Source organism: Panthera leo, chromosome C1 (genome assembly GCF_018350215.1).
Source record: "Panthera leo isolate Ple1 chromosome C1, P.leo_Ple1_pat1.1, whole genome shotgun sequence".
In the NCBI taxonomy this organism is placed as follows: domain Eukaryota; kingdom Metazoa; phylum Chordata; class Mammalia; order Carnivora; family Felidae; genus Panthera; species Panthera leo.
In genome coordinates, this window is record NC_056686.1 from 5,377,820 (window position 1) to 5,391,847 (window position 14,028).

The window sequence follows — 14,028 nt, forward strand, 5'->3', positions numbered from 1 at the left end:
ATATAATATTTTTAATTACACATCCTTTCCGTTTCAGATGAGCAGAAGGTCTCTTCTGCCTTCCTGACGTTGAAAGACAATAGCATACACGTGGAGTCTAGTGAAGATTGGAGAAAAGACCAGCATAGCCCATCTTATCAGCAAATAAACTGCATTGACAGTGTTATCAGGTGTGAGACACAAGTTTTGAGAACATGCCAGTTTTTCCAAAAGCATACGTTGTCTCTGTAAGCACACACCTTCCATCGTACTTAATATCTATTGTCTTGATTGTTCACTATAAGTCAGTATTTATGGAGTACCTACCTACAGTTTATAATAAATTGAACATTTCAAGGGATGCAAAAAAGGAAGATTGGTCCCTTCTTTGAGGGAGCCGTGGCACAGTTGAGAAGACAAGACCTTGATGATAAAAATTAAACGAGCCAAGGTTTGGAGATCAATTCCAGGCCACAGCAAAAGAGATGTGACACTCCAGTGATTCAGGCTGGGACAGTCAGGGAAGACCTCATCAAAGGAAAGTGGAAAGTGTAGGGCATACCCACGCAAAAGTGCCGTGAGAAGAGCAGAAATGTGGGAAGTGGCAAAATTAGGGGCCAGGGAGGCACACATGACCTAGTTACATTGTTGCAGATACCTGAGGAGCTGCGACGTTCCGGCTTTGAAAAGGAAGAGCGCGTCCTCTTCATCCTCGGAAGACAGACAGAACCACAAGGCAAATGATGCCCAGACCTTGCACGGTAACGCGAGTGCCCTCCTAGCCAGCCAGAGGATGGGCACAGAGCCATCCCTTTCTGGTTTTCCTTCAGGGTTTGGTCTCTACTTATTTCGTGAATCACCAACAATCCTGGTTTCCTATTGCTCCTTAATGGCCAGTTATAAACACCTACAAACTTGGTCTTTAACATAAATTTCCTTTGAGGATTTTTCTTTTCACTGTCGGTTTCTCTCATGCCCCCAACTGCGCCTCAGACCCCAGCCACAGCTCACTTGGAGATGTCTACTGCCAGGCGGTCCGCAGACGCTGCAGGACGCGCCCCCAGGAGCCTGTCCCCGGCGGCGCTGAGCCTGGGCTCTGGCACGAGCCAGTGTAGCTACGGCAGCACCGTTGTCCACGCCCCGCAGCCAGAGTCGGGTGCCACGTTTTACCTCCTGCTCTAAACACTCCTATGAAATTCGGGGTCGTGAGAAAACACGTCATTAATATCAGTTACTTAAGAATGACTTCTGGATTATAATTACGTCGTCCTTTCTTTAAAGCAGCCCGTAGTTTTAGAAATACCACCTTTGTATCAGTTACATAGTTTGGACCGTATTTCTAAATCATTGTCACTTGTTGATCACATCAGCTGACACGTGGAAGGCACTTAGAACTAACAGAACCCAGTGAGGTAGCAGTAAGTCCTCAGCAAGTGTTAACTGTCACTAATGAGGTTGTTTATGAGGCTGCCTTAGGTCACTTTGTTGTTGCCCTTGAGAGAAGGTGTCCTTGTCAGACTGACATTGGCCGTGACCAGATGGACCGTATACACATCCAGATTTTTATATTGGCCTGATAACAATGAGGAGAGTGTGCTCAAAACTCTCTTCCTTTTGGGCGCCTGTGAGGAGTTGGGGATGCCTGTCCCTTCTCCTTCAGACTCCACTGCCCACCCCCCAGGCTGGATGCCACGCCATGCCACAGTTCTTGTGGACGTTGGAAGGGGGCTACCCAGCGGCCATCGGGCGAGGTGTGCATGTGTGCATATGAGTGTGCCCCACATTCTCAGTGGGGGGCGGGGCAGGTGGGAAACCCCTGAGGGCCTGTGGGGTGTTAAAAAGGGTTTTTAAGAAAACAAAGGAAAAAAATATCTCTTCCTTTTAGCAACATAATGACTTGGTAAATTCTTCTGATGTCTACTTTTTATTCCTTTTTACTGTCTCCTACCCTTTGACTTTGTCCTTACAACAATTTGGTGGATGAAGTAGTGGTGACAAAGGTGTTAAATCAGGTTTTGGGGTTATCAAACTTCTTGATGCTGGTCTTCAGTGGCCCATCAGGAAACGTGTTGAGCTCTTACGGTGTGCAGCCATCTGTCCTTAGTCTTTCATAGGAATTAACTCATCTAATCTTGACACTGACCCTTGGAGACGGAGAGTACAGTATTGACAGGCGGGCTGGGGGTCGGTGGGAAGAGACCAGAGACACAACCATTGGAGCTTAGATTATGTTTCTAATGAACTGAAAATAGAGTTTTATTGGAGCTGAGCCAGTCCCCCGGGAAAGAGCAGCTGCACAATTTTTTAGTATACCTTTTCTCAATAGTTTCGATTCCAGTGTGGACATAATAGCCGCCAGTGACTCAGCGCATACAAGGTGGGGTCTCATCCAATGGGGAAAGATTTTGTGGTCATGCCACTATACTTTTTGTAATCTGGTGTGTATTACCATTTTGAAAGATTGATAGTAAAGCCTGTAAGCTCCCACTGAAGGGAATTTATTGATAATTGTTTGTTCTGATCTTAAACCAATCTCAGCATCTGTGGGACCACATCTTTCTTCCAAGGAGAAGAAACAGAAGCACGGTCTCTGTAAAGTATCTGTATGTCTTTTGCTCTCTGAAAAGCCTAATTCGTGCAGTTTACACCCTGACTCTAATTAAACGATTGGGTCTGAGGACCATGACTCCAAATGCATTTCCCTGCAAGCTATGGCCTCCATTTCGTATACACAACAGTTAAGGTACAAAGGAGTTAAGTGACTTGCGCAAAGTTATGTAGCAAATGAGTGGCAGAGAAGGGAATCAGACATTAATAAGCAGTCTCCAGAAACCATTGCCGTTAACATATTTTTAAATCCATAACAGGGTCAAGATGGCCTGTGAAATAAAGCCAAGAGATAAGTTACAGTGTAATTTTAAGGAACACACAAATGATCCAAAAGAAGGGCAGAAAAGGAGGAATAGAGCAACAACCACCATCACCAGAGGGAACATGTCAAACCCATAATAATAGCTCTAAATCTAACTGTGTCCCCTCCACTTAAAAGGCAGAAATTGTCAGAACAGATTAAAAAAAAAAAAATCAAGACCCAGGTATGTACTGGCTGGAAAGTACAGTTTAAATATAATCCACCAAGGGATTGAGGATAAATGAATGAGAAAAGAGGCACAACGCAGATGACGAGCACAGGAGGACTGGCGTGCCAGTGGAGTTCAAGACAGAGTCTTCCTAGAGATGGTTCATAGTGGTGAGCAGTTCACCAGGGAGACACAACAATCATAATACATTATGTATATTCGCTAATAGCAGAGTTTCCAAGGTAGGAAGTAAAAATGGAAAGAGTTAGAAAAAAATAGACTTCCCGTAACCATTGAAGAATGTAACACTGCTTCTGTGCAGTTAATAAAACATCTAGTTAAAAAAAACGAGTAAAGCAGTAGATGATCTGAGCAATGCTGTCATTTACATTCAGAGAACATAGCACCCAGTATCTGCACAGTACGAGTTCTTTTCAAGCCTACGCCATGCATTCATTGAGGTATAAAATATTTGGGCTGTACTACGTCTCAAAGTTAAAATAACGTTGTACATACTATGCTCTCTGGCAAGAGCTAATTCAGTTAGAAATCAGTGAAGCCATCTGGGGTTAGAGTTTTCTTGGCAAAGTTTTTAACTACAGATTCAGGGCTGTTCAGGTTTTCTACTTGTTGAGTGAACTTTGTTATTGCCTGCCTTTCAAAGACTTGGTCTGTTTTGTCTACAGTGTCAAATTTATTGGAATAAACATGTGCATAATGTTCTCTTATTCTTCTTTTGACACCAGTAAGATCTCTAATGATGTTCCATCTGTCATTTCGGAGGTTGTCACCTTCATGTCTTCTCCTTTTTCTCTGATCAGTCTGGCTGGAGTTGATCGATTAGATTGGTCTTCTCAAAGCACCAGCTTACAGTTGCACTGGCTTGGTTTATTGTTTTCGTGTTTTCTATGTCACTGATTTCTCCTCTGATTTTTACTGTTTCCTTTCTTCCACTTTCGTTTTATCTTGCTCTTCTCTTTCCAGTCTCTCGACGTGGAAGCCGAATTGATTTTGGACATATTTCTTTCCTAATGGATTAAAAAAAGTTTTTTTTAAGTTTATTTATCTTGAGAAAGAGAACGAGGAGGGGAGGGGCAGAGAGAGAGGGGGAGAGAGAGAGAATCTCAAGTAGGCTCCACACTATCAGAGCAGAACCTGATGTTGGAGCCCAAACTCATGAATTGTGAGACCATAACCTGAGCCAAAACCAAGAGTCGGGTGCTTAACCAACTGAGCCACCCAGGTGCCCCTCCTAATGGATTTTAATACAAATTTTCTTTTTTACCTCTAGCTGCGTTACACACATTTGGCTGTATTGTGTCATTTTCATTGTGTTCAAACACCCGACTACTATCCCTAACCACCTCCTTTGAAATCACTTATGTCATCATGTATCTATATTTGCTATCTCACATTACTTCAGTACCACATATTTGGAGGCTTTCCACAGTTCTTTCTGTTACTGATTTCTAATTTAATCCCCTTGTGGTCCAAGAAAATATGAAACTCGAATTCTTCTGTATTTGTTGAGCCTTGTTTTATGGTCTGTGATGTGTTCTACCTAGATGGCTGTTCTTTGTGCACTGGGAAAGAAGGTTTATTCTGCTGCTGGTTGAATATTTTCTCAGTGGAAACCAGGTCAGGTTGGTTGATACTGTTGTTCAGGTCTTGTCTGTCCTAACTAGTCCTCTCAGTATTTGTTCTGCTTCGCAAGGAGTCCTGAAATCTCTGACCGTAATTATGCATTTGTCCATTTCTCCTTGTGGTAAAACTGGTTTTTGCTTCACGTGTTTTGAAAGAACTTTTTATTTTGTGCATAAATGTTTAGCCTTCTTCTGAATTGGCCCTTTTATCATTGTGAAATGATCTTCTTTATCCCTTGTATAGTCTTGACTCTAAAATACACTCTGTCTCATATTAATATATTCACTCTGCATTTTTTTAAATCAGTATTAGCCTGTTCTATCTTTTCTGCCTTTTTGCTTTTAACCCAGGTATGTTTATGTTTGGAGTGAGCTTCACTTTCATGGCTGCTTAGGGACTTAGGGTATACATGTTCAATTGTTCACTGTCTACCTTCTGGAAATACTGTATCACTTCAGGTATAGCATAAAAATCCAAGAATAGTGTACTTCTGCTTCCCCCTTCTGGCCTTTGTCTGTTGCCATATGTCTTACTTCCACATATGTTATAAATCCCACCCCATGCTGCTGTTGCTCACGTGTAGGTACTGGTTATCTCTTCAACTATTTACCCATGTGGTTGCCTCTTCCAGTGCTCGTGGGGCTCGAACTCATAACTCCAAGATCAAGAGTCACACGCTCCTCTGCCTGAGCCAGCCAGGTGCCCCAGTACTATCAATTTTAAATCTAAAAAGACAACTCCAAGTCTGTCTACAGGTGTTTACTACAATAAGTTGTGGTATACACATAAAATGGAAGACTGTGATATGTAGAAAATGTACAATGGCTGTTTTCGTGCTGGTAAAAGGGATGCTCCTGGGGCACCTGGGTGGCTCAGTCAGTTAAGTGTCCGACTCTTGATTTCAGCTCAGGCCATGATCTTACGGTCATGATTTCAAGCCGTGCATCGGGCTCTGTGGAGGCATGGAGCCTGCTTGGGGTTCTTTCTCTCCCTCTGCCTCTGCCTTTCCCCTGTGTGTACACATTCTCTCTCTCTCAAAAAAAAAAAAAAAAAAAAAAAAAGGTGGGGAGGGGATGTTGTTAAGTGAAAACTGTAGAGAGTGTACATATTATATGCCTTTTGAGTAAAAATCGGGGTGGGGAATATGAATCTGTATTCATGCTTATTTATAGGTGCATAAAGAATCTGGACTGATATAGAAGGCAATAAAAGAAATGGAGTTTCTGTGGGGGAAATAAATGAGAACTAGATACATAGTAGACAGGAATGGGGAGAATTTACTAACTACCTGTTTAATGCTTCTTGATTTTTGAACCACATGAATATACTACAGATTTTTATTTTTATTTTTTTTTTCAACGTTTTTTATTTATTTTTGGGACAGAGAGAGACAGAGCATGAACAGGGGAGGGGCAGAGAGAGAGGGAGACACAGAATCGGAAACAGGCTGCAGGCTCCGAGCCATCAGCCCAGAGCCTGACGCGGGGCTCGAACTCACAGACCGCGAGATCGTGACCTGGCTGAAGTCGGATGCTTAACCGACTGCGCCACCCAGGCGCCCCTATACTACAGATTTTTAAAATTAATTCAAAGATAAAACATATCTGAAGAATTTAAGAAGATAAAATACTTACAATAAGAAGATATTAGTAAATGTGTATATGCACATTGAGTGTTACAACTCTGCAAAATGTATATGCGAGTGTACAAAGAGTTTAAAGAAAGGTAGAAAAAAATAAAACAACTTATTTGCTAGGTTGATGAAGTTTCTTATATTCCAGCCATTGTAGTAATGATTGTAAAAATTTATTGAAAAGCAATTAGATTAGTGAAAATAAAATAAATGCAAATGATTGATAGCAATTAAAATTAAATCTGTCCCCTTCCACCTCAGCAGAAGCGACTCTGGCAGAGGATGCTGTCCCAGCGTGTGAGCCCTGGACCCCGTGCTCACACCCAGGTCCGTGTACCTCAGAAGAATTTCAACAAGTAGGGCTCACAAAAGCCATGCTGTCGGCCCACGCACAGAAGGAGGAACAGAATTATGTTGATAAATTCCGAGAAAAGCTCCTGTCATCGCCCTACAGAGCCTGTCTTCCGCAAGAAAGCAGAAGCAAAGCTAAACATTTGTACGTCCAAGGTAGTTACGTTTTAAAAACTGTGCCTCGTTTATCAATTCCATAAATATGTGTAAGTACTGGGAGAGAGGAAGTGAAGAATTGGGGGGTTGTTTTTAAGAAACAGATGGGAGAGATGCTGAACGAAATTCCTGCCGACAGTTTGTTGTCTGGGATAACGATTTCTTAGATGCTGGATCTGAGAAGCTGATTTGATAAGAAAGTGATTGAGAGATTCTGAAGTAAGTTTATTTTCTAGCAGCAGCTTTTATCTGGGCTCTTGCTCGTCTTTTTAGTAGCCGTGGTAGTGGACGCGGTTCCTGTTGGCAGGTGTCGTGTCTTCTTCATCTGCTTACAGTTACCTGTGAATGAATGGCGTTCTTCTCTTTTTTGGGTCTAGTTTCCATAATATGCGCCCCCTTCATCCTTTCAGGAGGCTCCGCTTCCAAGCAGAGCAGCGCGGCCGGCGGCAAGAAGGGGAAGCACAAGGGGAAGAAGCTGCCACAGCTGCCGGGCAGCAGTGGTACTAAGGACGCCTTCTGTCCCCACTTGCGAGGGACGTCCAGGACACACAGCCCTGGGGCCCCTCCCTCGCCTCCTCTCCGTGGGCCTCCGTCCTGTTGTGCCCGGCTCCTTCCCCCGTCCCAGCCCTGCCCCGTGGCAGCAGTGGCTCCGTTCGAATGTCTGTCTGAGCCACGTTTGCCCAACTGCTTGCAGTCTTTTCCTGCCCCCCCCCTACTTAGATACTTTGATGACCATTTTCCTGCACGAACCCCCTGTCTGTCCCCTTTTGTCACCATCCTTCCCCCCATATCCGTTCTTGGGAGCACCAGACTCTTGCGAAATTCCACCCTCAGCATCAGCAGTGGCTGCCAGCCTGGAACCCCCGTGGTCGGTCCTCAGCCGAAGGCGAGCTGAGGGGAAATGGGAGACGCCGCGTGAAGAGCACGCACTCACTACCTCGAGGAGCAGCTCACCACTGTGGCTCAACTTACTGCAGGAAGACACGCTCAGATCCCGCGAATCTTCAGATCAGATGAGAAGGGGCATTTGCCCAGAAGCCGAGGATGTAAGTGACACTAACTTCTAGCATGTGAGTGAGAACATAAATGAGCGTCCTCTTATTAAAATTAAGGCGCTCGCACCGGGGCCCGACGCTGAAGGCCGAGCAGGTAATCAGCATCATAGCTGTGGCTGAGACTGTGCGCTGTGATTTGCACTGTATCCCCCTGACTCCATGTAACAAGCAAGAACTAAGGAGCCTGCTGAGTCCTGGTTCCTTAGATACTTGGTAGTATTTCCCAAAGTCCTGTCTTTCACATTTTCTATGTGAACCGGGCTCCCCGCCTTTAAATTTTTTTTTTTTTTAACATCTGTTTATTTTTGAGAGACAGAGCGAGACAGAGCATGAGTGAGGGAGGCGCAGAGAGGTGGGTACACAGAATCCAAAGCAGGCTCCAGGCTCCGAGCTGTCAGAGCCCGATGCGGGGCTTTAACCCACGAACCGCGAGATCATGATGTGAGCCGACGTCAGATGCTCAACCGACTGAGCCACCCAGGCGCCCCTCCCCCACCTTTAAAATGTGATATCCAGTCATTTAATTTGACATAGTCATTGCCTACAAAATGTATTTTCTTCTTTACAACTGGGGTTGTGTTCTGGTAAGTTGGGAGTAAACCATACTGACAAGACCCGAACTGAGTGAGTGTGCCCTTGCAGGCGTGGTTGAGGGACCGAGGTGAGGTGTGTATGGAGAAGGGAGGGGCCGCTGTTTGTCATTGACTTATCACTAGAGTAGGCAGTTTTTGTTGGATACTCACACACATCATTTTCAAAACCAAAAATTGTGTGGGTCATTTTCCCTTAACTGTTTATCTCTTTACCTAAAAAGCCATTCTCAGATATATTTATCTGGCTAAACTTTGGAATCTGATGTTCCTATACTTAGGTGTAGGAATCAAGACAAGTGTCAATATTTACAATTTTCTTTGGTCTTCCCTTCAAGATATGATACCATTGTTGGATAAATGCTCAAAATATGATGATCCAGATAGAGAAAATATGCTCAATTTGGAAAGCCTGATATTAGTGCACTTGCTAGAATCTCATGCAAGGCAGTGTATCCTAGTGAGCAGAGCCAGGCTGTGGAATAAGACGTGGAGTCAGACGCTCTGTCACTTGATCAGCCGGTTCGCTGAACCAAGTCAGTCAGCCTTCCTTTGCCTTTGTTCCTGACTTGAAAAATGAAGAGACGGAACCTTCATAGCTTATTCTGAGGATTAAGTGAAGTAATATTTATGTAGTCCTTCTTCCCATGCAATATAAGCTCAGGGTAGCTGCAACTTTGTTTCATTCACTGTAATACTCGTTTTGGGAATAGTGCTAAGAACTGGCAAAACGGTCGGGACATCCGGGATGACAAAACAGCAGAATTAAAGCGTATGACCGTATGGCGCCTCCCGTGCAGCCGGTGCAAACCCAGCCATATATGTCATGTTCCGTGCAAAGGGACTTTGACCACAGTGTTGGGACAGGCTGAACTGTTTGCTTGCCGGTTATGTATGTGCTTCATTCTGTGTAACGTGTGAACTTCAAGATCTGCCAGTTATTTTGTAATATGATGCCTGAGATGTTAAAAATCTCTTCTTGTGGCCTTCCCTTCTGCAGCGTGTCGTAGGCAACAGCGGGAATAAGCACAGTTACGCGGCATTACTTCACGAGGAGTCTCCTTCCAGAACAGGTTCTGCAGCATCAGGTAGTGGATCACAGTGATGAATTCTCCAAACTCTGTTGCCGGGAGATCACTGTGTAATGGGCCATCTGGTTTGGGCCCTGGTGCGGGAGTAATTTGTCTTTGTTTATAAGGTTTATTGGGGTGCGTTTACATACAATAGAATTCACCGGTTCTGACAAATGTATGCATTTGTGTAACCGGCACCACAGTGACCGTACAGAGCATTTCCATCGCCTGGAAAAGTTCTTCTGTGACCCTTTATAGTCAGTCTCTGCCCTGATATTCCAGCTCCTGGCAACCGCTGATCTGTTCTCTGTCACTGTAGTTCTGACTTTTTATAATTTTATGTGAATTGAATCATCCAGTATACAGTCTTTTGTGTAGGGATTCTTTCAGGTAAGCCAGTGCTACTGAGATTGAGCCTTACTGGTGTTCCTTCCTATTACCAAGTACAATTAAATTGTGCGGGCATCCGTTCACCAGTTGATGGTTATTCAGTTGCATTATGAATAATGCTGCTATGAACATTGAGTGTGAGTCTTTGTTCACATATGTTTTCATTTCTCTTTGGTAAATACATAGGAATGAAATTGCTAGGTCATGCGGTAAATGAATGATTAGCTTTATTTATTTTTATTGTTAAACTATTATTGATATACGTTATGTTAGTTTCCAGTGTACAACATAGTGATTCAGCAATTCTATACATTATGTGCTGCTCACCATGAGGTGTAGTTACCATCTCTCACCGTATATTATGACAGTATTATTGATTGTATTCCCTGTGTGGTGCTTTTCATCTCCATTAACTTATTTGTCTATACCTGGAAGTTTGTACCTCTTAAGCCCTTCACCCATTTTGCCTAAACCCATCCCCTCCCCTCTGGCAACCAACCGTCAGCATGTTCTTCATATTTATGAGTCTGTTTCTGGTTCATTTGTTCTTCTGTTTTTTAGATTCTCCTTGTAAGCAAAATCATATGGTATTTGTCTTTTTCTGTCTGACGTATTTCACTTAACAAAATACCCTCTAGGTTCATTCATGTTGTTGCAAATGGCAAGGTCTCATTCTTTTTTAAGACTGAGCAGTAGTCCGGTGTGTGTGTGTGTGTGTGTGTGTGTGTATCACATCTTTTTTTTAGGTTTTTTATCTTAGTTCTAGTGTAGTTAACAGACAGTTTTAGATTTGTTTCCTGTACAATACGGTGACTCAGCAATTCTGTACATCGTTCAGTACTCATCATAAGTGTACTCTTTGATCCCCACCCCCTATTTCCCCTATCCTCCTCTGCTCTGGTAACCATTAGTTCTCTAGAGTTAAGGGTCTGTTTCTTGGTTTGTCTTTCTCTCTTTTTTCTCCCCTTTGTTCATTTGTTTTGTTTCTTAAATTCCACATATGTATGAAATCATACGGTGTTTGCCTTTCACTGTTTCACTTAGCATGCACTCTAACTCCAGCCATGCTATCACAAATGGCGAGATTTCATTCCTTTTTATGGCTGAGTAATATTCCATTGTGTGTGTGTGTGTGTGTGTGTGTGTGTGTGTGTGTGTGTATACACGCACATATACACATGTATATGTAAATATATATACGTGTGTATATATATTTGTATATGTATATATACATACCACATTTTCTTTATCCATCCATCCATCCATCCATCCATTTATGGACACAGGTTACTTCCATGTTTTGGCTATTGTAAATAATTGTGCTGTAACCATAGGGATGCATATATCTTTTTGTATTTGTATTTTTGTTTTCTTTGTATAAATATCCAGTAGTAGAATTATTGGATCACGTGGAATTTTGTTTTTAATTTTTTTTAGGGAGGTGCATATTTTTTTTCACAGTGGTTGCACTAGTTTACGTTTCCACCAACAGCGCACAAGGATTCCCTTTTCTCCACATCCTCGCCAATACCGGTTGTTTCTTGTGTCATTGATTTTAGCCATTCTGACAGGTGTTAGGTGGTATCTCATTGTGGTTTTGATTTTAATTTCCCTGATGATGAGTGATGTTGAGCATCTTCTCATGTGTCTGTTGGTCATCTCTGTGTCTTCCGTGGAAAAATGTCTCTTCAGGTGCTCTGCCCATTTTTTTCATCAGATTGGTTTTTTGGTGTTGAGTTGTGTGAGTTCTGTATGTATTTTGTGTACTAGTCCTTTATCAGATACATCCTTTGCAAATATTTTCTCACGTTCAGTAATTTGTCTTTTATTTTTTTTAACGTTTATTTTTGAAAGAGAGAGAATCCCAGGCGGGCTCCGCGCTGTCAGTGTAAAGCCTGACATAGGGCTCCATCTCACAAACTGCAGGATCATGACCTGCGCCGAAATCAAGTTGGACACTTAACCGATTGAGTCATCCAGGCACCCCTGCCTTTTCTTTTTTTGATGGCTTCCATTATTGTACACAAACTTTTTATTTTGGTGTAGTCCCGGTAGTTTGCTTTTGCTTTTGTTTCTCTTGCTTGAGTGGACATATCCTTAAATATGTTGTTAAGGCCAATGTCAAAAAAGATGACTACCTTTTCTTCTAGAAGTTTTATGAATTCACATCTCAAATTTAGGTCTTTAATCCATTTTAAGTTTATTTTAGTGGCATCAGAAAGTGGTCCAGTTTTTCATCCTTTTGCATGTTGCTGTCCAATTTTTCTAATCCCATTTATTGAGGATCCTGTCTTTTCTTCCTTTTACATTCTTCATCATAGATTAATTGACTATACGCGCATGGATTTCTTTCTGGACTCTATTCTGTTCCATTGATCTATGTGTTGGTTTTTGTACCAGTACCATACCATTTGGATTACTGTAGCCTTGTAGTATATATTAAAATCTGGGATTATGATACCTCCAGCTTTGTTCTTCATTTTCCAATTTGCTTTGGGTATTCAGAGTCTTTTGTAGTTCATACAGATTTTAGGATTATTTGTTCCACTCCTGTGAAAAATACTTTTGGTATTTTGCTAGGTATTACATTGAATCTTTAGATTGTTTTGGGTAGTATGGACATTTTAATGATTAATTCTTCCCATTCATGAGCACTAAATATCTTTCCATTTGTTTGTGTCTTCAGTTTTTTTCATTAGTGTCCTACAGTTTTCGGAATATAGGTCTTTTATCCCTTCGGTGAAGTTTATTCCTAAGTACTTTTTTTCCCCTCATCAAAATTATTTATTAATATGTGCTGATAACACTTAGAAAAATATATGGAATTTGGGTGACAAAATGGAATTATAGATCATAATTTTGACTATAGACAAGACAGTGAGAAGTAACGTGACTAACATGCATTGTTTAACTTTTTTTTTTTTTTAATATTCAAGTTAGTTAACATATAGTGTAATCTTGGCTTCAGGAGCAGAACCCAGTGATTCATCTCTTACATATGACACCCAGTGCTCATCCCAACAAGTGCCCTCCTTAATGCCCAACACCCATTTAGCCCATCCCCCCACCACCTCCCCTCCAGCAACCCTCAGTTTGTTCTCTGTACTTAAGAGTCTCTTATGGTTTACCTCCCTGTTTTTATCTTATTTTCCCTTCCCTTCCCCTGTGTTCATCAGTTGAGTTTCTCAAATTCTATGTATGAGTGAAATCATATGATATGTCTTTCTCTGTATGACTTATTTCGCTTAGCATAATACGCTCTAGTTTCATCCACGTTGTTGCAAATGGCAAGATTTCATTCTTTTTCATCACCGAGTAGTGTTCCATTGTATATATACCACATCTTCTTTATCCATTCATCAGTCAGTGGACATTTGGGCTCTTTTCATAATTTGGCTATTGTTGATAGTGCTACTGTAAACATCAGGGTACATATGCCCCTTCAAATCAGCACTCCTGTATCCTTCGGATAAATTCCTAGTAGTGCAATTGCTGGGTCGTAGGGTAGTTCTATTTTTAATTTTTTGAGGAACCTCCATACTGTTTTCCAGACTGGCTGCACCAGTTTGCATTCCCACTGACAGTGCAAAAGTGTTCCCTTTTCTCCACATCCTCACCAACATCTATTGTTTCCTGAGTTGTTAATTTTAGTCATTCTGACCGGTGTGAGGTAGTATTTCATTGTGGTCTTGATTTGTATTTCCCTGATGATGAGTGACATTGAGCATCTTTTCATGTATCTGTTTGCCACCTGGTTGTCTTCTATGGAAAGTGTCTATTCATGTCTTCTGACCATTTCTTCACTGCGTTATTTGCTTTTTCGATGTTAGTTTGGTAAGTTCCTTATTGATTTTGGATACTAGCCCTTTATCTGATATGTCATTTGCAAATATCTTCTGCCATTCTGTCAGTTGCCTTTTAGTTTTGTTGTTTCTTTTGCTGTGCAGAAGCTTTTATCTTGATGAAGTCCTAATAGTTCATTTTTTGCTTTCACTTCCTTTGCCCTGGAGACATGTCTACTAATAAGTTGTTGTAGCCAAGGTCAAAGAGGGTTGCTTTGTGTTTTCCTCTGTAAGA

General features: G+C 42.0%; 1 protein-coding gene across 1 annotated transcript in view; it reads left to right on the plus strand.

The window, feature by feature from the left end:
* The window catches only part of PER3 (period circadian regulator 3), a 59,905-nt gene that overhangs the window by 34,057 nt on the left and 11,820 nt on the right, over positions 1-14,028 (plus strand). The window contains 7 exon segments of the mRNA XM_042951091.1: positions 46-170; positions 634-751; positions 973-1,135; positions 6,604-6,843; positions 7,254-7,545; positions 7,547-7,889; positions 9,489-9,576. Coding sequence (XP_042807025.1) covers positions 46-170; positions 634-751; positions 973-1,135; positions 6,604-6,843; positions 7,254-7,545; positions 7,547-7,889; positions 9,489-9,576 — 1,369 coding nt within the window.